At 51.5% G+C, this 25,613-nt stretch overlaps 1 protein-coding gene across 1 annotated transcript in view; it reads right to left on the bottom strand.

Moving 5' to 3' along the window:
• Positions 1-6,487: 6,487 nt before the first annotated feature.
• ZC3H3 (zinc finger CCCH-type containing 3) overlaps positions 6,488-25,613 on the bottom strand; it is a 149,682-nt gene continuing 130,556 nt past the window's right edge. Inside the window, exons 10-13 of the mRNA XM_054057547.1 lie at positions 24,108-24,283; positions 22,273-22,481; positions 8,172-8,237; positions 6,488-7,996 (exon numbers count right to left, since the gene is read on the bottom strand). Coding sequence (XP_053913522.1) covers positions 7,965-7,996; positions 8,172-8,237; positions 22,273-22,481; positions 24,108-24,283 — 483 coding nt within the window. The 3' untranslated portion in view covers positions 6,488-7,964. The remainder of the gene's footprint in view (positions 7,997-8,171; positions 8,238-22,272; positions 22,482-24,107; positions 24,284-25,613) is intronic.

Below are 25,613 nucleotides of genomic sequence, written 5' to 3'. Positions count from 1 at the left end.
CCCTCCAGCACGGCTGTGCCGTTGCCTGCAGCCGGTTTCCAATGGCGAGGAGCAGGCAGCGCCCTGCCCGCCCCTTCCTGCCTCCCCTGGCACCTGCCCCAGCCCCACCTCCCTGGGCTGCGAGCCTTCTCCTGCCCCTTTTTCCCTCCTCCTTCCCCCAGGCACAGCGCCCTGAGGAGGAGCCGCTCCCTCTATTAGTGCTCGGCACTGAATGCAGCCCCGCCGCATTATATAGGGGTAATGAGAAGCCGGGACACGCCTCCCGAGGCGGGATCAGTCTCTCCCAGCCGATCAGAGCAGCGATTTCCCGTCTCGATTTGCTTATCCCTATGGCAACGCCCCGGGGCAGCTGTCAATCTCGGCGGGGAGAGGGCTCGGTGCTACCCGCGGTCGCTCCGGAGGAGGGGGAGAGGCGAGGGGGGTCGTGCTCCGGGTATACCCTGGGCATCCCTCCCTGCAGCCCTCGGGCATCGCCCCGAATCCTCCCTGCACCCTCTTTGCATCCCCCTGCACCCCTCTTGCGTCCCCGAGTCATACTTCTTGCGTTCCCCAGGCATCCCTCTTGCATCCCCCTGCATCCCACTGCATCCCGTGTGCATCCTCCTGAGTCCATCCTGCGTCCCTCAGGCAACCCCCTATATCCCCCAGGGGCCCTCCTTGCATCTCTCGGGCAGCCACCCCCTGCATTCCCCTGGACATCCTGCCTACTCTCTCCCGGATCTTTCTTGTATCCCCTTCTGCATGCCTCCTTCATCCACTGGGCATCCCCTGGGCATCCATCCTACCTACATCCCCCTGGGATCCCCTGGACATCCCTGGCGTCCTCCCTGCATCCTTGGGGCATTCCCTGGTCATTCCCACCTTGCACCACTTTTGCATCCCCTGGGCATGCCCCCTGCATCCCTCAGGCATCTTCTATGCATCCCTTGGGCATCCCCCTTGTATCCTCTTCCTTTCATCACCGTTCATCCACTCTGTATCCTCTGGGCATCCCTCCTGCATCCCCCTTGCATCCTCTTCCTTTCATCACCGTTCATCCACTCTGTATCCTCTGGGCATCCCTCCTGCATCCCCCTTGCATCTCTCCCGCATTCCATGGTCATCCCCTTTTCATCCTCTGGGCATTCCTCGTAGACCCCACCTACACCCCTCCTGCATCCCTCAGACATTCCCCTTGTATCCTCTCCTACCTTCATCCCTTTCGTCCCCTTGCTTCCCACTTGTGTCCTTTGAGCATCCCTCTTGTGAACCGAGGCATCCCCTTTGCATTCCCTAAGCATCTTTGCTGCATCCTTTGGGCATCAGCCCTTCCATTCCCTGGACATCCAAGCTGCATCCTCCAGGCATCCCCCCTGCATCAACCCTGTGTCCCCCAGGCATCTCCCTTGAACCTCTCTGCATCCCAGGGCCACCTCAAACTGACCCCAGCCCCACTACATTCCTTCACACACACACACACACAGTTCCCACCAACCACCCTGGGCCCAAGCCAAGCTGAGGAAAAATATAGAAGAAACTATAATTCCCTCCCTAAGAGATAGAAAACACCCAAAATGGGTCTAATTGATCCTAAATCACATTTTATGCTGTGCTGCTGCAGGAGGCCCCCCTGCAGGTATCAGGCTTGATATCCAGGTACTACTCCTTCACCACCTCAGTTTTCCAGGTGGGAACGTCCTTCCCAGGCCATGGGGAGCTCTTGTCATCCTCACAGAAGGCCGTGTATTTGGGGAACTTGTTTTGGTGTCCCACAAGCCATCGGTGGTTAGGGTGCAGCTGCGTGCACTGGACCTGGATCTGCATGCTCTAGCTGGGAATGGACCAGGTTTGATGCCACCTCTGGCTTCACGCCACGGGAGGTGACATTGGTGCCTGGCACATGGTGAGGAGCATCCCAGGACATGGAAAAGGCATCACAGGCACCCAGAGGCAGCGGCACCAGTGCTCAGCAGGATGAGTACCTGTTCTGGATGTAGCCACGCTGCTCCAAGCCTCACCACCACCTCATGGCTGCCGCAGCTGCAAGACTTGAAGGATGAGGGTGTTTGGGGCACTTGGACAAAAGATGGGTTTCACAGGGCTTGATGGGGGCTCATGGTCATAGAATTGTAGAATCACGGAATGGTTTGGGTTGGAAGGGACCTTAAAGGCCATCCAACTCCACCACCCCGCCATGGGCAGGGACACCTCCCACTGGATTAGGTGGCTCAAGACGCCATCCAACCTGGCCTTGAACACCTCGATGGGGCAGCCACAGCTTTCCCTAGCAACCTGTCACAGGGCCTCACCACCCTCAGCATGAAGAATTTCTTCGTAATGTTCCATCTAAATCTTCCCCCCTTCTAATTTAAAGCCATTCCCCCTCGTCCCATCACTCCACGGCCTTGCAAAAAGTCCCTCCCCAGCTTTCCTGGATGCCCTTCAGGTACCGGAAGCCTGCTCTAAGGTCTCCCTGGAGCCTTCCTTTCTCCAAGCTGAACAAGCCCAACTCTGTCAGCCAGCCCTCATAGCAGAGGGGCTCCAGCCTTTGGATCATCTTTGTGGCCTCCTCTGGAACTGCTCCAACAGTTCCATCTCCTTCTTGTGCTGGGGATTCCAGAACTGGACACAGGACCCCAAGTGGAGTCTCATCAGGGGGGCAGAATCCCCTCCCTTGCCCTGCTGGCCACGCTGCTTTAGATGCGGCCCAGGACATGGTTGGCCTTCAGGAGTGAAAGCACACGTTGCTGGCTTATGTTGAGCTCCTCATCCCCCATCACCCCAAGTCCTTCTCCTCAGGGCTGCTCTTAATCACATCATCCCCCCCATCCTGTATTGAAACCGTGGATTTCCCAGACACAGGTGCGGGACCTTGCAATTGGCCTTGTTGAACCCCATGAGTTTCGCACAGGGCCACTTGTCCAGCTAGTCCAGGTCTCTCTAGAAGATATCCCATCTTCTAGTGTGTTGGTCAGTGCTGTGGGGGTCAGCATTAGGATGAGAACATGCACCCATGGGATGGGACACAACAGCAGCAGAGTTCCAGCTGTGGGCACAGCTGTTCCCTACGTCAAGGTGAAGGAAACTGAGGCATGGAGCACTCACCATCGTGTTGTCCCACCTAACCCCAAGAGATGACCACATGCATCCCACAGCTATCGATGCCCACCTACCACATGCTGTCCCTGTCCATGGCAGGGGGTTGGACCAGGATGAGCTTTAAATTCCATTCCAACGCAAATCATTCCATGTTTCTATGATAAGTTGCAATGTACCAGGTCTGGTCTGGAATGGAGGCATTGTCTTCTCATCCTTGCTTTGAGCACCCTGAGCCAGTGGGAGGTGGCCCTGCACATGGCAGGGGTTTAGAACTGGATGATCTTTAAGGTCCCTTCCAATCCAAAACATTCCTTGTTCCTATGATTGTTACACTGGTCCCGGTCTCTGGAGAGTTTGAGATGCTTGTTGTCCCCTCCACCCTCTTTCCCCTATCAAGGTTGAGTCAGGTCAGATGGGGGGAGTTCTCCACCTGGAGATGTCATAGATGCAGAAGTGTCCCATGTGTGTCCTCTGAGACCCCCTGATGCTGGAAGTTATCCTGTATTGGATAATTTGGGACACACAACCCATAGTGGAGAACCCAAACTTGGGCACAGGATGATGGGACCCCCTCTAACCTGGGGCTGAGGAAGACAAAAAGGGCATCTTGGTGGTTTTGCAAGAAGACCCCACACTCATGGGGTGTTTTTAAGCTTAATTGCATGACCCCCAAACATGGGATGTCAGGATCCCACACCAGGAAAGGGGGGAAACTGGGGTGAGGTGTCACCTCCTTACCCTTGGCACCGTGTTCCTTGCTGGAGCTGCTCACACCTTGGGGGCACCCGGCCCCCATCAGCAGCTGCCGCCTATGGTGGGACAGGAGCCATGAAGGGATTAGGAGCTGGCTGGGCTCCAACGGGGCCGTCGCTCACCCATGACACCCCCTGCTTGGGTATTTTTATCAGGGTGGCCCTCCCCGCCACACTGAACCAGTCATCTAAGTTTACTCACAGGCGGTCGAGTGACATAACCAGGTTGGTGGCCACAGGATGGTGGTGGGATGGCGTCACCTTTTGCTTTTAGACCTGGCAGCTTCTCTGCTCCTTTAACCCTTCGAGCAGGACCAGGTCCTTGCGTGGGTGCTGCCTCAGTTTCCCCAGTTGGCCAATGATGAGGTAGGTCATGGTGCACAGCACTCAGTGATAGTTGATAGTGTCTTGAGGAGCTCTCAAGACCTCAAGACCCCTAGAGGCAGTGGGACCATTTGAAGATGCTCCACTGGCATCGATGGCATGAATCCAGGTGCTGCTGTGCAGAGAAGGGTCAGAAATCATTTTGATAGAGGGAAAAATCATGCAAAGAAGTTGGTGCCCATGGTGGGACCAGCTATGGGCACAGAGGAGGAGTTTCTGGAGAACAAGCGTTACAAGAGGCAGCTGAGGGAGCTGGGGTTTTTCAGCCTGGAGGAGAGTGAGGGGAGACCTCGTTGCTTTCTACAGCTCCCTGAAAGGAGCTTGTGGTGAGGTGGGTGTTGATCTCTTCTTCCAAGGAACAAGTGATGGGACGAGAGGAAATGTCCTGAGGTTGCACCAAGAGAGGTTTAGATTGGATATTAGGAAAAATTCCTTTACTGAAATGAGTGGTGAAACACTGGAAGAGGCTGCCCAGGGCAGTGGTGCAGTCCCCATCCCTGGAGAGATTAAAAAATGTGTAGATGTGGTGCTTTGGGACCAGAGGTGGTGTCGTGTTGGTGGCTGGGCTTGATGATCTTAAAGGTCTTTTCCAACCTTAATGATTCTATGAGGAAGAAAAGGAGGAGAAGATGAGAAGGAACAGGAGATGAGGAGGAGAGGAGGGGACAGCCACCCTGATGACAGGCAGAAAACTGAGCTGGCGGGCGCTGCTCACACGACACCTGCTTCCCCGGCAGACGACCAAGAGCTGCGCCAGCAGCGCCTGCCGCAGAAGGGTTTTCCAGGAAATGTTTACAGTGCCCTCCAGAAACACCTCCCTGTGCCATCCCTTCAGCCAAGACACCCCTAGGGCACATCCTTGTTGGCACCCTGGCACAGCCCAGCCACACATCCACCACCACAGCAACCCCATCTTCACGGGAAGGGTTGATAAACCCATTGGAGACCAACACCGAGGCATCGTGGCTACTGGTGGTGGTGGAACCCACCAAGGCCAAGCAACACCTCTCCAGGGGCTGCGTTTATCCCTCCTTGGGAATTAATCACCTCTGAGCAGTTCTTTAACGACAGCTGGTAATAAATTACAATCATTCCCTGGAAGGGAGCAGCAGCGCTGGTGGGCGGCAGAGCCACAGTTCTCAGCGAGCTCCTCGTTGCCTCGCTTAATTAGCGCAGCGTGAGGCTTAATCCCTGTTAGGCTGCTCGTCAGGGAGCCAGAGCACAAGAAGCAGAAAAGTTCCCAGCTGCCATCACCTCGTACCATCATCCCTAGGGATTCGCAGCTTCATCATCTCCTCCAGGGTGATTTTTAGTGAATTTAGGGTTTTTACAGGTGACCACCATCGGACAAAACATCCTTTCTGGGTATGAGGGGGGGAAAGTTACAATGAGTAAAATCTCTGAAAGATTTGGTGGATGAGAAGCTCAACATGAGCCAGCAATGGGCGCATGTAGCCCAGGTGGCCAACCATTCCTTGCCTGCATCAAAAGCAGTGTGGCCAGCAGGGCCAGGGTGATGATTCTCCCTTCTGCTCTGCTCTCATGAGACCCCACCTGGAGTCCTGTGTCCAGTTCTGGAGTCCTCAGCATAAGAAGGACACAGATCTGTTGAAGTGAGTCCAGAGGAGGGCACGGAGATGATCCAAGGGCCGGAGCACCTGCCATACCAGGACAGGCTGAGAGAGTTGGTGTTGTTCTGCCTGGAAAAGAGAAGGATCCAGGGAGACCTTATAGCGACCTTCCAGTACCTGAAGGGGCTCCAGGAAAGCTGGGGAGGGGCTCCGGATCAAGGAGTGCAGGGATAGGACAAGGGGGAATGGTTTTAGGCTGAAAGAGAGGAGACTGAGATGAGGGTAGGAGGCCCTGGAACAAGTAGCCCAGGGAAGTTGTGGCTGCCCCATCCCTGGAGGCGTTCAAGGCCAGGCTGGATGAGGCTTTGAGCAACCTGATTCAGTGAGAGGTGTCCCTGCCCAAGGCACGGGGTCAGAACTAGATGGGTTTTGAGGTCCCTTCCAACCCAAACCGGTCCATTATTCTATAAAAACTCAACAGGCTTAGAAACTTTTCTTTGCTCTACGATTTGGGGAGCAGAGTGACTCCTCCACCAGCATCAGGAGCTCCTCAAGGGGTTGTTTATTCCATATGGCTGAAAAGAAAGACCAAAGCTACACTCCAAACGGGCATTCCAGGGAAGAAACTCTTTATTTATATATCAAAACACACCAGTTAATAAAAGACATTTAATATCAATGAAGACAATGAAGTTCTTATTAAAAAAAAAAATGAGTGCAGCTCCGGCAGGACCCACTGGTCCCTGCAATGGCTGGGGAGATGCCACCTCAAACTGGTCTCCAAGTGACACTAAAGCCCCGCAACTGCCAGTTCAGCATCCTTAAATAGGAACCCAGGGAGGCGACAGGCATCAATGACATTGCGCTGTTGGTGGCAATGCCATGGCCTAGAGTCACCAAGCCATGAATCCTCCACCTTGAGCTGGGCAAGGGTAAGAACCTCATCTTGTAGATGTGGGTGGATCACAAGACCCTTCCACGGGGTGTGCTCACCCATGGGTGAAACTGCAGCCGTCAGCTCCTTGATGGAGCTCCAGCACAGCTGAGCCTACAACTTCGTGGTGGCTCCACTGCCCACCCCATCACCAACCACAGCTGCAGACTGGGTCCTCAAGGAGCCCCTGCACTTGTCCACATCCCTGCTGATGCCTTTTCCCTCCAGGGCTTTGCCTGAAGATGACTGAGGGCAGGAGATGGGTAAATACGGCCACCCTGCATGGCCGCTCCCAGCTCTCAGCATTGCTTAGCAAGGAGAGGTCCTACAGCTGTCCCCAAAATCTCATCCATGCAGAGGAAGAGCATCCACCATCCCAAAATCCCTGTGGGAATGTACCTATGGATGTAAAAACCCATCATGCCAGCAGCAGCACAGGTGACAGTTCTAGGCTCGGCACAACACTCCCCTCCCCCATGTTTTGTTCTTTGCTTGGATTTGTAGGGACTCCAAAAGACCTTGAAAGAGCTGGTCTGGGTGTCCCAAGGGCGACCAAACCCCTGTGGAATGCGGAGAGGTCGGGGTCAGGGTGCAGACAGCCATGGGAGACCTCAATGAGCTGCAGGAGCTCAGCGCTGCTCCCAGCACACGTTTCCACTAGAGATGCTCCTCACACACGGCTCTGCTCCAAGGAATCTCCTCCCAAAACCAGGGGAATGGAGCAGAATGGATGCAATTGGTCTTTTGGCATGGAGAGGTCAGGGCTGAGCCGTGTGGCGACTTCACACCCTGTTACCTCCCAGCATGGTGACCTGTGACCATGTTTGTCCCCAGTACTGTGGCTGACCTGGATGTGGGCACGTCACATGATGGCATTAAGCTCCTCAGGTCCCCGTGTCACCTCATGTCTGGGACAGCAACGGAGCTGCAGGAGGACCAGCGGGAATGGGAGCCTCTTCCCAGTCCCACAAGCATCCAAGGAACCTGGTGGCCGAGCTCGCCTTCAATAAACCAGCTGAAAAGAAAATTTATTGGCAAATGAAAACATTTCAAACAAAGCCATTTCCCTGTGGAATGGGTGGCACTTCTCCATGAGGTCACCCGGCTCCTTGCCAAAATGACATCCCGGAAAAACAAGATGAGAAGGGGTTGCCGCATCCAGCTGCGGTGTCCTGAGGTAGGTGCCGGGTTGTGTCCGGCTCTGTGGTTCCTGAGCTCTTCGGCTGCCACAGGGTTGGGTCTCGCTCATAGACGGGGCTTGATCTGCAGCTGTTTTCCTGAAGAAAGGAAAAGGTGATGGTGGGAGGTGGGTGATGCATGTCTGGACACCCCATGGCTTCTCCATGCCCAGTTGCAATAGGTTAACGCAATGGAGATGGGCTTGCACAGCAGGGATGCAGGTGGCACTCCATCCCTACATCGCACAACCCTAAGAGCACCCACTGGCCTCACCTCTGCCACCCTCGTCAGGATGGGTGTTTTCCAAGTCTGGTGGCAACGTCCTCTTCCGTTTGCTGACTGGAAGCAGAAAGAGGAGAAAAGTCATCAAGGTCAGTACAAGCCACCATGGAAAGCCAGAAAAGAGAGGAAAGTCATCAAGATCGGTACAAGCCACCACGGGGTGAGGGCAAAGGAACACCTTGCTCCTCTGCTGCTCCTGCAGCTCGCTTCGTGCTTCCGCACAGGAAAAAGGAGGAAAAGTGGCCCCAGAGGACACAGTATTGCCCATGAGGAAGAATAATTAGTGAGCAAATGGAGATAAACGAGCCCACTTAATTGCATCCAATGCCTTTTATCCTGAAGCCAGAGCTGACTTCCCCCTTCACAATGGCTGGGATGGTGGTGGTTGGTTCCCCAGATCCCTAAGCATCTTCAGACCCTGGCAAGTGGCACAAGATGCAGGCGCTTGGAGGTCCCTTCCCACCACAGAGCAGTGAATCTGCTGCAAAATCCTCAAATTATGTGTGATAAAGGTAATAAAAACCAGCCAAAACTTCAAATTCTGTGTCCCTCACTCTGTAAGCATCATCATCATCATCAAGTGCATCATCCTGTGAGCATCATCATCAAGTGCAAGGTCCTACACCTGGGCTGGGGCAATCCACAGTTTCAATACAGGATGGGGGACAATGTGATTGAGAGCAGCCCTGAAGAGAAGGACTTGGGGTGTTGCTGATTGAGGAGCAGCTCAGCATGAGCTGGCAAAGTGCGCTTGCAGCCCAAAAACCAACTATATCCTGGGCTGCATCAAAAGAAGTGTGGCCGGCAGGGTGAGAGAGAGGATTCTGCCCATCTATTCTGCTCTCCTGAGACCCCACCTGAGTCCTGTGCCCAGTTCTGGAATCCCCAACAGAAGAAGGATATGGAACTGTTGGAACAGGTCCAGAAAAGGCCACAAAGATGATCTGAGAGCTGGAAAACCTCTCCTATGAGGACAAGCTGAGAGAGTTGGGGTTGTTCAGCCTGGAAAACAGAAGGCTCCAGGGAGACCTTAGAGCAGCCTTCCAGCACCTTAAGGGGCTCAAGGATAGCTGGGGAGGAACTTCTCCAAGGGCACAGAGTTTCTCATCACACTTCCCAAACAATGATCCCCAACATGCAGGTGGGAGCAAGGGCTCCTTCGAGCAGCCTTGAAAGGCCAAAGGACGTGGTTTTGGAAGCACGGGAGGCAGGAGGTTTTGAGGACCCCACGCAGCATCTATCAACATGGAGCCACCAAGAGTTTTTCTTTCCTTTTAAACTTGAGTAAACCAACTTACTTGGAGTCTAAGCCGCCGTGGCAGTGATTCATCGCTTTTGAGTTAATTTATGTAAAATAAAGAGGGCTCATTTAGCACCTTTCCACCCTTAATACAACACCCATACATCAGAAGGTTGCACAGCAGACCTGATAGACGCGGCTATTAGTCACCGCGACATAGCCAAATTCAGCTTTGGAGACAAGCAACATCAAGCAGACGCCCATCGCATCCTGCTCAGCCTCTGAACACCTTCCTCATTTTCTAGTGGACTCCTTCTGCATCAAGCTTTTGCATCCAGCTGGTGGCCGGTCACAAGTGGTGTACCCAGGGCTCAGTATTGGGACCAGTTCTGTTCACCATCTTTATCAACAACATGGATGAGGGAATCATGTGCACCCTCACTCAGTTTGCAGATGACACCAAATTGGGTGGGAGTTTTGATGTGCCTGAGGGTAGGGAGGCTCTACAGAGGGATCTGGACAGGCTGAATCAATAGGCTCAGGCCAAGTCCATGAGGTTCACCACGGCCAAATGCCAGGTCCTGCATGTGGGTCACAACAACCCCGTGCAACACCACAGGCTTGGAGAGGAGTGGCTGGAAAGCTGCCTGGTGGAGAAGAACCTGGAGGTGTTCGTTGATAGCCAGCTGCACATGAGCCAGCAGTGGCCCGGGTGGCCAAGAAGGCCAACAGCATCCTGGTCTGCATCAAGAACAGTGTGGCTGGCAGGATCAGGGAAGTATTTGTCCCTGTGTTCTTGGCATTAATGAGGCTGCACCTCAAATCCTGAGTTTAGTTTTGGGCCCCTCACACCAAGGAAGACAGTGAGGGGCTGGAACGCATCTAGAGAAGAGGAACAGAGCTGGGGAAGGGTCTGGAGCACAAGCCTTATGAGGAATGGCTGAGGGACCTGGGGTTGTTTAGTCTGGAGAAAAGGAGACTGAGGGGAGACCTCATTGCTCTCTACAACTCCCTGAAAGGAGATTGTGGCAAGGTGGGGGGTTGGTCGCTTCTCCCTGGTAGCCTGTGACAGGACAAGACGAAATGCCCTCAAGATGCGCCAGCGGAGATTTAGATTGGATTAGGAGGAATTTCTTTACTTAAAGGGTTGTCAAGCACTGGCAGAGGCTGCCCAGGGAGATGGTTGAGTCACGAGCCCTGGAGGTGTTTAAAAGATGAGTATTTGCCATAGTATAGGACATGGTCTGGTGGTAGACTTAGCAGGCTGCATTGATGGTTGGACTTGATGATCTTAAAGGTCTTCTCCAACCTAAACCATCCTATTATTCTAAGCCAGATGGGTTTTCCAGCCTGGGATTTCTGTATCTGGCCTGGGTTGCTGTAATTAGTATCATTAGGGTCTGGCAGAGCTGCTGCCCATCACCAAGGGGTCAAAATCAGCAGCTCCTCATTCCTGCTTTGTCAACAACCATGGTCAACCAGGAACAGTGCAAATGGTTCAGTTCCCCCTGAGTGAGCACAGAACACTTCATTAGCTAATATCCATGAGTGGCATGGACCTCAGGCATGTCAATTCAAAGCAAATATGATTAAAGAAGAAGAAATATCAATTTGTTGTTTTAGAGAGAGAAAAAAAAGAGGTGATTTTTAAATCGACCATAATTAGCTTCTTGACTTCAGCACAGGGCTGCATGGAGCTAAGATGCTTTCAGAGCATCCACGTCTGATTATAAACGTACTCCTCCAAATAATCAAGGAGGGTAGCGATGAAAGAAACCCAAAATAGGTTGTAAAAGGACTGAACCGGTACAGTTTCTGACCTTGGATGGAGGGAGATGTTGCTCCAAACGCCGCATCCCCAAAATACCCTATCATGGAGGTCACACCTTGAATCCTGTGTTCAGTTTTGGGTCCCTCACTCCAAGAAGGACACTGAGGGGCTAAAGCGCATCCAGAGAAGAGCAATAAAGCTGGTGAAAGGCTGGAAAACAAGTCTTATGAGGAGTGGCTGAGGGAGCTGGGGTTGTTTAGCCTGGAGAAGAGAAGGCTGATGGGGAGACCTCATCACTGTCTACAACTCCCTGAAAGGAGGTTGTTGCAAGGTCCGTGGAGACCTTAGAATGGCCTCCCACGGGCTACAAGAGGGGCCCCTGGGGAGGGACTCTTTTCCAAGGGCATGGAGTGATAGGATGAGGGGGAATGGCTTTAAATTGGAAGAGAGAAGATTTAGATGAGATGTTAGGAAGAAATTCTTCACAATGAGGTTGGTGAGGCACTGGCACATGTTGCCCAGGGAACTTGTGGGTGCCCGCTCCCTGAGGGTGTTGAAGGCCAGGTTGGACAGGGCCTTGAGCAGCCTGGTCCAGTGGGAGGCGTCCCTACCCATGGCAGGGGGGTTGGAACTGGGTGACCTTAAAGATCAATAGCCTGAACTATTTTATGATTCTACAAGGTGGGCATTGATCTCTCCTCCCAAGGAACAAGTGATAGAACCAGAACAAATGGCCTCAGGCTGCACCAGGGCAGGTTCAGATTGGACATAAGGCAAAATTGCTTCACTGAAAGGGTTCTCAGGCACCTGAAAAGGTTGCCCGGGGAGGCAGTGGAGTCCCCATCCCTAGAGAGATTTAAAAGATGGGGAGATGAGACGCTCAGGGCTATGGTTTGTAGTGGACGGGTACGGTTGGACTCAATGATCTCAAAGATCTTTTCCAACCAAATGTTTCTATGATTCTATGAAAGCCAGAGGGGGGAGAACTGGCGAAACTGGGGATGTCACTTAACCCACCCCAGCCAACGGAAATGTATTTTCCACTTTTGTGCATGGGAGATCCTGCAAATGGCGTTATCAATCTTAGGTTGCATCTCGAGCGTCTTCACTCTCTCCCCCCTCCTCCTTTCTTCTCTGCATTTCAGCAGCAGTGCAATCCATCTTCCAGGAACCAGGTATATAATTTCTAGTTAGCGAAAGCCAGGCTAAGAAACCCCTTTTTCATTACGATGATTGAACTGCTTCCAACGAGAAGAAACTGAGGCTGGATCATGAGCCTTCCATCGAAAGCTGGGCGGCTTTTGCTGAGCTTGTCAGCCTCGCTCGGAGAATTAGGACTTCCAGTGCTCTTTCTCCTGATGAAAATCAACATTTATTTTGCTGAAGCCTAAGAAGGTGTCAGGCAGATGGAGAAAGTTGCCACTCTTTGCGAGGAGAAGGGATGGAAAAGAAGGAAATCTAATAGAAATATATTATCAAGTCCGAGGAGTGGACACGGCAGTAAATCACGCTTCAGGTGGCACCATTATATTTTTCAATAAAACCTGGCCTTCCCACAGACGCTGCCGAGCTGAGAGGCTCCAGCTGCACCCAATGGAGAAGATAAAACAGAATTTGTCTCATCCAGCTGATGACAGAAAGGGATTTAAGATGGGGAATCTCCTCGGATGGGGGAGAAATGGAGATTGGTCTGGTCCTTGGTCCCAAATCCTCTCCCTGCCCACTGCTCTGGATTGCTGAGGGTTTAAGAACTGCTCTTCTTTCCTTGTTGGAAGAGTGAGAGGGAAAATGGACTGGACATCATAGAGGTCATTTCCAACCTTAATGACTCTATGATTCTAAGATCACCCAGTCCAACCGTCAGCCTAACACCACGGTGCCAACTAAACCATGTCCCGAAGTGCCACATCTACACGTTTTTTTTAATCCCTCCAGGGGTGGGGACTCCTCTGCTGCCCTGGGCTTCCTCTTCCAGGGTGCCACCGCTCCTTCAGTAAAGAAATTTTTCCTAATATCCAATCTAAACCTCTCCTAGTGCAACTTGAGGCCATTTCTTCTCACCCTATCGCTTGTTACTTGGGAGAAGAGACCAACACCCACTCCATCACAGCCTCCTTTCATGGAGTTGTAGAGAGCAAGAAGATCTTCCCTCAGTCTCCTTTTCTCCAGACTACACAACCGCAGCTCCTTCAGCTGCTCCTCATAAGGCCTGTGCTCCAGACCCTTCCCCAGCTCCATTCCCCTTCTTTAGATGTGCTCCAGCCCCTCAATGTGCTTCTTGGAGTGAGGGGACAAGAACTGAATCCAGGATTCAAGGTGTGGCCTCACCAGTGCCAGGAAACAGGAGGACAATTCCTTCCATATTCCTGCTGACCACAGCATTTCTGATACAAGCCAGGATGGTCATGGTCTTCTTGGCCACCTGGGTACACAGATGACGCGGGAGATGTTCCACATCATAGAATCAGTTTGTGTTGGAAGGGACCTTAAAGCCCAGGCAGTTCCAACCCCCCTGCCATGGGCATGGACACCTCTCACTTGCTCAAAGCTCCAGCCAACCTGGCCTTGAACACTGCCAGGGACAGGGCAATCTGGGCCAGTGCCTCACCACCCTCATCGTGAAGAATTTCTAGCTATTCTATGATTCTATGATTCTAAACACGTGAAGATCTGCTGACTCAGGAGGAGAAGATGCAATTGCTAACGACCCAAGCAGATCTGGCCAGCCCGTTAACAGGAAACCAATTAGACTGATACACATTGTCTTGCTCAAGGGATGGGTGCAGCTCGATAGACTTCTGCATTAGAAAAACCAATTCTATTAGAGGTTGGTTAACTCGGTTATGAAAGAGTTTTGATGCTCTCTAATTAGTCTCCCTGCGTGCCCAATGGAGCATGCATTGGGTGGAGGAGTGGAAAGGGAAGCATCCACCTGCAGAGGGATAATGCAGCAAAGGTGAGGAGGAGCACAGGAGCACCCCATCCCCATCTGCCAAATGCATGGATCACCCTCTCCATCCGTAGGGATATTGAAGGCCAGCATGGATGGGCCTTTGAGCTACCTGATCCAGTGGGAGGTGTCCCTGCCACGGCAGAGGGTTGGAACTGTATGGGCTTTGAGTTCCCTTCCAACCCAAACAATTCCATGATCTAGGAAGTGCAAGATTTGCCAAGAGAAGCTGTGGCTGCCCCATCCCTGAAGGTGTTGAAGGCCACGCTGGATGGGGACTTAAGCAACCTGATCCAGTGGGAGGTGATCCAACATGGCAGGAGGTTAGAACTGGATGGACTTTACGATCCCTCTAATCCAAACCTTTCCATGACTCTATGATTAGAAGAAAGCTCTGCCGAGTGGTAGGAGAAGAGTTGGGAAGGTACCACCAAGATCCATGCTGCCCCAGAGCCCTCCTGGCTGATAAGTCATGAGAAAGGAAGAGCCATAGGTACCATCAGGAAGGAAGATGAAGATCTCCTGCTCCTTGTCTTGACCCTGCTAATTTATCCTACAAGAGAAGGCGGCAGTGATGGGAAGGATGACTTAAGGACAACAGGGTACCTCTAGCATGCTTCTAACCTCATTCTCCTTTCACCGCAGGCTTCAGGGCTTGGTGTCCTAGTACCCTTCCTCTACCTAACCTGTCCCTGTCCCCTTGGTATCATCTACAGAGGATCTGGGAGGGCCTATAACTCCCATAAGTTCTCATCATGACCATCAAAATGCCTCCACCTGTTTCTGCCATCTCCTTCTGCCAAGGGACACATACCTCATCATGTGTCCTTGACTTCTCAGCTGTAACCAGCAAAGGCTGGTTTAAGCAGGAGGTCGGACTCAGTGACCTGCCTGGGTCCCTTCCATCCTGTGACCCTAAGGTCTGGACTCGGACCTGAAAAATGGCCTGGCACTGCAGCAGAAGGAAGATGACTACAGCATGGTCAACCCATATACATTGGTGGTATCTCCATGGGGACTGAGGAACAGGTCCTGCCACGTGGATCCTGAGTTGATCAGCAACTGGACTAGAACAAGGAGCCCAGAGAGGAATCTGTGGAAAGGGAGAAGCTCTCACAGCAGAAGCTCTCATGGTATCTGCTCTAGCAGATCTCCATCATGGAGAGCCCATGGGGCACCAGCTCACTCTGCTGCAACTCCTCTACCACATCAGTGAGAAAGTGATGGAGGAGTTAGCAAGTTACATGCAACAGCCTCAGGGTCAGCACATGGATGTGGTGTCCTCACAGCCACACACCCATGTGGAGATCACACCACAAAGGAGATGGTTTAGCTGCTCCTCTCATGCCTAAACTCATCCTTTGTTTTCCTGAAGACCTCCCAGATGCTTCTACCCTTGCAGCTCTCCGAGCCACACACCAACCACCAGTAAAGCTTCAGAGGTTTTGCTAATTATGACAATATGGCAAATGGGGAAACTGAGGCACGCAGCAGTCAAACACCACTGTCCTTGTAAAACTCCTGATCCTGCGTAAAGATTTGTTGCTGCTCTTGCCTGCAGACACTAAAATTACTGTGATCAAAGATCTCAGATGATCTGCAACCACCTTCCATGGGTCTGATCTGCTCCAGGGACCCATGAGGGTCCTAATGTCCAGTTTAATCTTCCTCCTTCCAATTTAAAGCCATTCCTGCCCATCCCATCACTCCATAACCTTGGAAAAAGTCCCTCCCCAGCCTTCCTGGACCCCTTCAGGTACTAGAAGGCTGCTATAAGGTCTCTCCAGAGCCTTCTCTCCTCCAGGCTGAACAAACCTAACTCTCTCAGCCTGTCCTCACAGCCCCCAGATCATCTTTGTAGCCTCCTCTTGACCTGTTCCAACATTTCCATATCCTTCTTATGCTGAGGATTCCACCTGGAGTCCTGTGTCCAGTTCTGGAATCCTCAACAGAAGAAGGATATGGAACTGTTGGAACAGGTCCTACAAAGACGATCTGAGGGCTGCAGCCCCTCTGCTATGAGGACAGGCTGAGAGAGTTGGGTTTGTTGAGCCTGGAAAAGAGAAGGCTCCAAGGAGACCTTAGAGCTGCTTTCCAGTACCTGAAGGGGGCCTACAAGAAAGATGGAGAGGGACTTGTTCCAAGTACATGGAGTGACAGGATGAGGGGGAGTGGCTTTTAATTGTGTGTGGGGGAAGATTTAGACAGAGCATTAGGAAGAAATTCTTCATGCTGACGGTGGTGAGGAACTGGTACAGGTATCCCAGAGAAGTCGTGGATATCCCCTCCCTGGAGGTGTCCAAGGCCAGGCTGGATGAAGCTTTGAGCAACCTGATCCAGTGGGAGGTGCCACTGCCCATGGCGGGGGGGTTGGAACTGGATCACCTTTAAAGTCTCTTCCAACCCAAACCACTCCATGATTCTACGACTGCAGAACTGGACACAGGACTCCAAGTGGGATCACAAGAGATTCCCCTTTGGAGACAACAAGCACCCAGCCTGGTCGAGATGGGAGGAGCTTTGCCTTTCCAAAGTTATTCCTCCAAAAGTGAAAGCTGTAAACGAACCCAGAAGCTCTGGCACCTCCACGAATCCCTCCAACGCTGAAGCGTTTTGAGCGTGCTCAGCGGAGCCGTTAAAAAAAGACTGGAGCGAGCATCTTCCATTAACGTTACGACCGTGAAATATGACAATAAAATGATAGCCGTATGGTCGCAAATTTGCAGCCCGCCGAGTTGCTCGGGGTTTATCGTCACTCAAACGTGCAGAGAGCTGTAAAATGTTTACAGAAAGGGTCGTTTGCGGCTATAAAATCCTCTTTTCTCTCCTAAACAAGGCTGAGTGGAGCCATTTACAAACCCCTGAATGTTCATCGGGGGAGAGGGGAACATCTGTTCTCTCCAGGAGTTTCCAGTGATCTTCTTGAACAAATTAACTAAAATGGGTGCTTTCTAATTAAATTAGCGCTCGATTGGAATGGTTTGCGTTGGTGCACTTGCTTACAATTAGCGCAGGGAGGCCAGTTAGGCTCCAGCGCAGGCGATTTAACTGGAAGGTGAAATATGGAAAAGCCCATTACCTGGAAACGGGTGTCGGAGGGGTAGATGAGCCCGTGCAACCTTCTAGCTTTGCCCTCTGGACGGAGAACACAAGGCTGGGATGCAACCAAGCCCACCTTTCCTAGGTGGGATGCTTGGCCAGAAGCAATTTGCAGTATGGATGGGCTTTTTCGGGGATGCTTGGAAAGCACCAGTGCCCTCAAATTACTCCTCCAACCCCAAACTCCAAGGCTCCTCTTGTAGGTTGGAAAACCCACCCCATGGGAGGACAGCAGAGGGCTCAATGTCATGCATCCAGACCACATCATTGAATAGAATAGTTAGGGTTGGAAGGGACCTTAAAGATCATCACTCCTTTCCAGTCCACTTTTTCTACATCCGAAGTCCAGAGGCTGCAGATCCCCACCAAGACCCTACATGCTGGTGTTGTTGCCCACAATAGTCCTTAAAGGTCATCAACAACCTCAGCTCCATCCTTCCTGCCCAAGGCATTGGTGTTTTTCTTCATCCCTCCTGCATTTACCAGTATTAAAAGGGCATTTTCTCCAATTGTGAGTGTTTAACCAAGCAATTTGGATCACTCCGTAATAACACCCTGTCCTGCTTATTTACTACCCCACCAATTTGTGTGTCACCTTCAGGCTTTACAAGCAGAAACTCAACATTATTCTTGATACAAAGGCTACAATATGGAATGTGCAGACCCCCAAACCCCTTCACAGACACCGGATACCACCTAGAGCTATGCTCGGACTCATACTGACCACCTGCTCAGCTCAACACAGCACCTCAAGCTCATAAGAACCAGTCCTGGTGACGTGGCCACCAAGAAGCATTTGGTCCTCTAATGTTTGGTCCTTTAATTTGGTCCATCAATGGCTTCATCATGCACCCTCTTGAGATGATGGCTTCTTAGTGGTCCGGGCTCCTTTTCTCCAGGTTGCCCAGGGAAGTTGTGACTGCCCCATCCCTGGAGGTGTCCAAAGCCAGGTTCGATGAGGCTTTGAGCACTCTGATCCAGTGGGAGGTTTCCCTGCCCATGGTAGGGGGGTGGAACCAGACGATCTTTGAGGCCCCTTCCGGCCCAAACCATCCTATGATTCTTCCCTACATCCCTGGACTGATCCAGTTCCTTCTACTCACCCTCTCACCCAAGAAGCCTGGAAACTGTCCTCCTCCGAATGTGCAAAGCAGAGTCAGGAGGATAAGGATGCCCTTGCTGCCAGGGTGATACCTGTGCCCTCTTGACCAAGGTCCTACAGGCTGCCAAATGCAACACAGGGCGTTTCAACATCTTTCCTCTCTGTGGATTAATTGCTCCATCTTCATCACAGAGATATAAAAACCCAATTAAGTTGCTGCTTTGGGAACATTTCCCCACTCCCACCACCAAGATCAAAAGGGAATTGAACCAGGGCCAAGGACAGGGAAGGAGGGAGGTGCATGGAGGAAGAAATCTATGGAAAGGGAAGCCAAGTGCTTCATGTCGCATCATGGAGAGGAGGTTTTCTAGCCAGAATGGTCCCTCGTTGTCCCCACTGTGCCTGTGACTTCAGCAATATGTTGCTAATCCTGGGAATTTTCTTTCCGACAGTGTGAAGGCATCTCAGCCCTCTCTGGCACGAAGCGCCTCGTGGTTGAGCCTGGCACAGCCTTGCAGATCCTTGACACTTAAAGGCGATTGGGCAAACACCTCAGCTCAGCTTTGGGCACTGAATTCATCCTTTCTGCAAGTGGGATCCTGCTCCATGATCAGTCAGAGAAGGATGGATTCCAAGACTGGGAAGGATCCTCCGGCCCTTCACAGAATCATAGAATTGCTTGGTTGGAGAAGATCTTTGAGATCAAGTCCAATCATACCTGTCCACTACTAAATTAAATCCCTAAGCACCTCATCCTGTCTTTAAAACACCTCCAGGGATGGGGCCTCCACCACTGCCCTTGGCAGCCTGTTCCAGTGCTTGATAATCCTTTCAGTGAAGAAATCTTTCCTGATATCCAATCTGAACCTTCCCTAGTGCAACTTGAGGCCATTTCCTCTCATCCTATCACCTGTCACTTGGGAGAAGAGACCAACACCCACCTTACCACAACCTGATAAGGTCTCCCCTCAGCCTCCTTTTCTCCAGGCTAAACAACCCCAGGTGCCTCAGCCGTTCCTCATAACCCTTGTTCTCCTGACCCTTCCCCAGCTCCGTTCCCCTTCTTCAGACGTGCTCCAGCTCCTCACTGAGGAGTGAGGAGCCGAAAACTGAACCCAGGATTCGAGGCGTGGCCTCACCAACGCTGACTCCAGGGACACAATCACTTCCCTAGTCCTGCTGGCCATGCTGTTTCTGATTCAAGCCCAAAACCATGTTCATACCAAACCAGGTTTTGTGCCAGCTGAGCTAGCAATGAGGACTTCATCTTTACTGCCATAAGTGATTTCTCACCCAGACGCTCTCCCCTTCTTCCATCTCTGATGGCACTCAGAAACTGCAGCTGCTGCACAGGACAGCAGATGAAAAGGAACATGTCAAGCAGCATCTGCCCAGAAGCCTCCTACCTGGCACTAGGGAGAACCAGGCAAGATCTCTGTCTCACCACCTCTATCAACCCTGCCTTGCCAATGCATCCCAATGGTGCCCCAAAGTCCTGTCCCTGGACCTGCAGAAGACTCCCTACCTCTGGACCATCCATTGCATGTGTTTCCCAGTGTGAAATAGCTTCAAAGCTATTTGATTTCAAAGCTGTTGCTGATGAAGGGTTTTACGGTGTCGGAGCTGAATTTGGAGTGAAGGAACAGAGGAAAATGTTGGAGAAGAGGAATACAACTGATGTCCACCATGAGCCGCTTTGCAGAGAAACAAACACGTTTCTCCTCATCACTACAATTTTCCCATGCTTTTTGCCCCCCAGACAGTTCAGTTTCCAACAGTTGAAACATTTCCCTCAATTCACTTCTGGAGTCTTCAGGACAGGAAGGACATGGATCTGTTAGAGCAAATCCAGAGAAGGCCACAGAGATGATCCAAAGGCTTGAGAACCTCCCTTATGAGTACAAGCTAAAACAGTTGGCATTGTTCAGCCTGGAGAACATAAGGCTCTGGGGAGACCTTAGAGCAGCCTCCTATACCTGAAGGGGCTACAGGACAGCTGGGAAGGGGCTTTTTCCAAGGGCATGGAATGATGAAACAAGGGAGAATGGCTTTAAATTGGAGAGGGAAAGATTTAGGTGAGATATTAGGAAGAAATTCTTCACAATGAGGTTGGTGAGGCACTGGAACAGGTTGCCTAGAGAAGTCGTGGCTGCTTCATCCCTGGAGGTGTTGAAGGCCAGGCTGGATGAGGCTTTGAGCGACCTGATCCAGTGGGAGGTGTCCCTGCCCAAGGCAAGAGGGTTGGAGCTGGATGGGCATTAAGGTCCCTTCCAACCCAACCCATTCCATGTTTCTATGAACTTTTCCAAAACTCAAAAAAGTGTTGAGGCACAACCTGTTTCGCTCTCACATATCCAAGTTCCTGAGAAGTTCTGCTCATCCTAAAACCGTATTTTCCAAGAATTTTACTCATTTCCAAAGCCTTTTCTCCCACCTTTTAGTACAAGAGCAAAGCAGAACATTTCAGACTGACACAGCTCTTCTTTTAAACTTGCAACCTGCAAACACCCCACCCCACTTCCCACCAGGAATATTTTTATTTCAAAGCTTTGAAGCTATTTTACACGGGGAAACACACGTGATGGATGGTCCAGAGGTAAGGAGTCTTCTGCAGGTCCAGGAATAAGGTAGCATCACTGCATCCCTCTGAAACACCCTCATTCCAGTGACCATTGTGGCTCCATCACAAGAATGGAATCATCATTGGTTTATTTATATGACAACAGAGAAGGAGTCATTGGTACAAGATGGGGACAAAATCCCACCAAGTGGTTTCAGGAGCAGAGACAAGGGGTTGTGCCCCTGTGTGAGCGGAGATGCAAATCTTTCATGCCAGTCCACTTCAAGCTCCCAGCATAACTGGTCTGGTGACTCACAAGCTGGTGTTGATTGATAGTTGGCTGAATGTGAGCCAGCAGTGGCCCAGGTGACCAAGAAAGCCAACAGCATACTGGCCTGCATCAAGAATAATGTGGCCAGCAGGACCAGGGAAGGGATTGTGCCCCTGTACTTGGCCCTGGTGAGGCTGCACCTTGAATCCTGGGTTCAGTTTTGGGACCCTCACTCCAAGAAGGACATTGAGGGGCTGGAACGCATCTAGAGAAGAGGAACGGAGCTGGGGAAGGATCTGGAGCACAAGCCTTATGAGGAGTGGCTGAGGGACCTGGGATTGTTTAATCTGGAGAAAAGGAGACCGAGAGGAGACCTCATTGCTCTCTACAACTCCCTGAAGGAGTGGGGGGTTGGTCGCTTCTCCCTGGTAGCCAGTGACAGGACAAGAGGAAATACCCTCAAGATGCACTAGGGGAGATTTAGGTTGGCTATTAGGAGGAATTTCTTTACTGAAAGAGTTCTTAAGCACTGGCAGAGGCTGCCCAGGGAGGTGGTGCAGTCTCCATTCCTGGAGGTGTTTAAAAGATGGGGAGATGAAGTGCTTAGGGATTTAATTTAGTAGTGGACAGGTACGGTTGAGCTTGACGATCTCAAAGCTCTTTTCCAATCTAATGATTTTATGATTCTATGATTATGTAGTGAGGTGGGTGTGTAGCTGGTGACGTGACAAGGGGGAACGGCCTCAAGATATGCCAGGGGAGATTTATATTGGATATTAGGAGGAATTTCTTTACTTAAAGGGTTCTCGGGCAGCGGCAGAGGGTGCCCAGGGAGGTGGTTGAGTCACCATCCCTGAAGGTGTTTAAAAGATGAATAGATGTCGTACTTGGGGACATGGTTTTGGTGTCTGACTTAGGAGGGCTGGTTTGATGGTTGGAATTGATGATCTGAAAGGTCTTTTACAACCAAAGTCACTCTATGAGTCTAAGGAACATCAATCCCACCAAAACCCACATTGAGCAGCAGGGGAATGATTCTCCTCGCTTGATGGAGGCGCTCAGAGCATGCCTGAGCAAAAACAGAGCAAGTGCTTCCTACCTGGCTCATCCTCCAACTCGTCCTCGTCCTTCTCTTCTCTGCAGCTCTGGTCATCGGGAGACACTGAGGACTGGAGGGAGATGAAGGATGGCAGCTTTCGCAGCCAACTGGTTGGCGAGGTGTTTGCTTTCTTCCAGAACTTCTCTTCTTCCTCTGCACTGGATGGTCCAGGCATCTCCCCATCATTGCAAAGTTGGGTTGGATCATCCCTGTAGGAGGCACATGGGAAAAATAATAAGGAAAACCAAAATGATCCCACTTGGCAATGCTGAGCATGCAATGGAAGAGGTTGGGGTAAACCATTGGAGTCACACACAGAGTCTCCTTGGGCTCCATCCCAGGCTGCACTGTATCTCTGACTTTCCAGGAGCCAGTTTGGATTCAGCCAGAGTTTCTCACTCTCCAGTTGGATTCCCTTCCTTGCGCTTCTTTGTGAGGTCTCCAGCTCTCAGATGTCCATGGAGATGCTGGGCTGCTGCTCAGCTGCCGGATGGGCTGAGTGAGCAGAGGGGTGAAGGAGAGCGCGAGGAACAGAGACAGCTCGGAGCTGCCCCTTGGCTTGACAACCCTGCTGTCGTCCTCCAAACCCAGCTACTGTGACACTTCAGCTTGTTTGACATCTCCAAGGGTGGTGCCAAGAAAGGAAAACAAACCCTTCCGAGTGGCTTCCAAGCTCCTTTTCCCATGGAGGATGCCAGGAGCCGACCCAGCTCCGTGCTCATGCCTCCTTACCTAATAAGAGCAAGGAGCTATTTTACACCTCGTTCACACCGGGGATGTGAGCTGAGTGTCATTCCAAGGCTCTTCTGTCATCAGGAATAAGTTCGGAGAGCCGGTTGAGAGCTCGTCTCCCTCTACTTCCTTACAAGGTAGGCCCAGAACCAGGCAAGAGCACAGACTAGAGCAGGTCCCTTCGTTTCCAACCCATCTTCACCTCCATGTCCTGCTGCAAAGAGTCATGGAGGAGCTGAGCATCCAAGCTGGAATTTTCTCCTCCTGCTAACCAGGATCTTTAGATATTGGCTTTTCAAGCCAAATTTCAATTACATTGGGATATTGGAATTTTTCAGGCAGGGCTTGGGGATGAGGGCACAGGAATGCAAGGATGTGCCAAGCTCTCTGTGGGAACAAGGACCAATGTGTCCCTCAGTCTGGGGGCTCCATCTCAGCACTGAAAATCTTTGCCCATAGAGAGCTCAGAGAGCTTCTAAGATTTAACCAAGAAACCTGCCCACTACCAAAAGGCTTTACAAAGACTATTGTATATCCATGTCCATCTCCATCTGTGCTTCTTCAGGCAGTGAGTCCAGTCCTATCAACAAACCCCTCCACGCCACATCAGGAGCTCAGCTCTGCTCTCCATCACGGATTTGAGGAAGAGAGAAGAAGAGGGCTGATGGTTTCCAGTTTCCCACAGAGCTATGGATAACAGGTACCCACTTTTGGTGGTGGAATCTCCATTAGGGCTCCTCCATCTCCTAGGAGAAAGGGCTACAAAAGCGATGGAGATATCCGGAAGTGATGAAGTCCTGGGATGGCACATTTCTAAGGGCGATGATACCCACACCCCAAAGGCACACATCGGGTAGCAAGATGTGAGCTATCCTTCCTCTCAATCAGCTCTGCTTGGAGACTTCTCCCTCACGCATGGACTTTCCCAACCCTATTGCCCGTGACGGCTCTATCAAGAAGGCACCACAGTGACCCACACCAGCAACATTTTAAAATAAACCAGCACGCAGGTGGAAACACATCTGGAAGAGGAAACATCTGGAGCAGGAGGGGAAGAAAAGCGTTTAATAGCAGCAAAGTGAGTTTCTTCTGCTCTTTCTTACCTGCCTGCCTCCTCCCAGACTTGTTTCCGCTTGGAAGGGGGATCACTGTGGTCCCCATCTTCTGCCTTTCCTGGGTGGTGCTTCTTCCGGGGGTGCAGCAGCTTGCACTGGGCACCTCTGGGGCAGACGCCTTTCTTGGCAAAGTCGGGGCAAACCAAAGTGTGCTTCTTCTTGCACTGCAAGGGAAAAAAAGCAACGTTGGGAAAGGCAGTGGAAGCTTTGTGAGGAGCAGAAGTTCCTGAAGCTGGGCTCTTTCAGGTGGCACCAACACATTGATAATGGAAGAGGAAGATGTGTGGTGCTCCCTTCCCTGTATCAAAATACTGTTCTGTGTCAAAGATACAACCAGCAGTGTCCTCTGGGAGAGGCTATGCACTCATCCACAGCTTTCCAAGTGCCTGATTTTATGTACCCAAACCTTCAAAGTCTTAACAGCAAGGATCGACACACAAGGTGGTGATGCTTGGAGGTCCCAAAAAGATTAAGCAGGCTGGAGAAGCTGGTTTCAGAGAGGACAGGGATTTTCTTGTCTTAGACATGCTTGAGACATGGAAAGGAGGAAGGAAGAGAAGAAATATTCCTTTTTGGACTTCTTTTGGGACCAATGCCTGGACCACCCTTCTGCTGAAGGTGGTCCAGAGCTGAAGATCAACCCACTCTGCTTAGGGAATGAGCTTGGTTGATGGTCTCCTGTCCAGGTAGGCTTAGCATGGCACTGGCAAAATGACGGCATCAAGATGTTCACCTCTAAAAGTGCTTCTGTAGCCCTAGCCTGGCTTTTGGTGGCACCCAGGAGCAATGCTCACAGTCATCCCCACATCCACCAGCTGTCCGGGTGGGAGACATCAGCAATGCTCCACAGCTTCCCCTGACAAGGCTTTCTGCTGGGAAGCGGCACTTTCTGGCAGCAAGAAACACAGGAAGAGATGCAGGCAGGGCAGAGGAGATGCCTTCAAGGGGTGATTTCTGTCTGGGTGGCTGGCAATGTTGGCCAGAAGAAGGGAGAAAGAACAACTTCTCCCTCGTCTCCGACTGTTCCCCACACCTTGGCAACAGTATCCAGTAACTCAGAGAGCTCATCCCAGTGTATCCAAATGGATGGAGGGTGGGAACAGGTCCTGGAGATCCAAGAGGACCTACTCCCACCTGGGATGCTCCTTCTCACCCCAGTCAATGAGGCCACCTAGGCTCTCGCAGGCTGACAGGTACCACACCATGATGCCCATGCGAAGACACAACCCAACACACATGGTGCAACAAAGGTTTCCCAACTCCAAAATCCATTTCCCTCTTCACATTCTCCATCAGCAAAGACGCAGCTTGCACTTTCCCTACATGGGTTCTTCCACGCTTGCACACCCGTTCTGCAAAGCTGCTGGCTTAAGTATGGCACAGATGCCCAAATTTTGCATGTCTGTTATTTTTTTTTTTTAAAAAAAATAAATAGGACAAATCCACAAGAGGAGAAAGACAGTGAGGGCTTCAGTGTGATCACAGAATCACTAG

This window comes from Cuculus canorus, chromosome 2 (genome assembly GCF_017976375.1).
Source record: "Cuculus canorus isolate bCucCan1 chromosome 2, bCucCan1.pri, whole genome shotgun sequence".
NCBI lineage: Eukaryota > Metazoa > Chordata > Aves > Cuculiformes > Cuculidae > Cuculus > Cuculus canorus.
The sequence above is the reverse complement of the archived record's forward strand: the minus strand, read 5'-3'. Positions and strand labels throughout refer to the sequence as shown.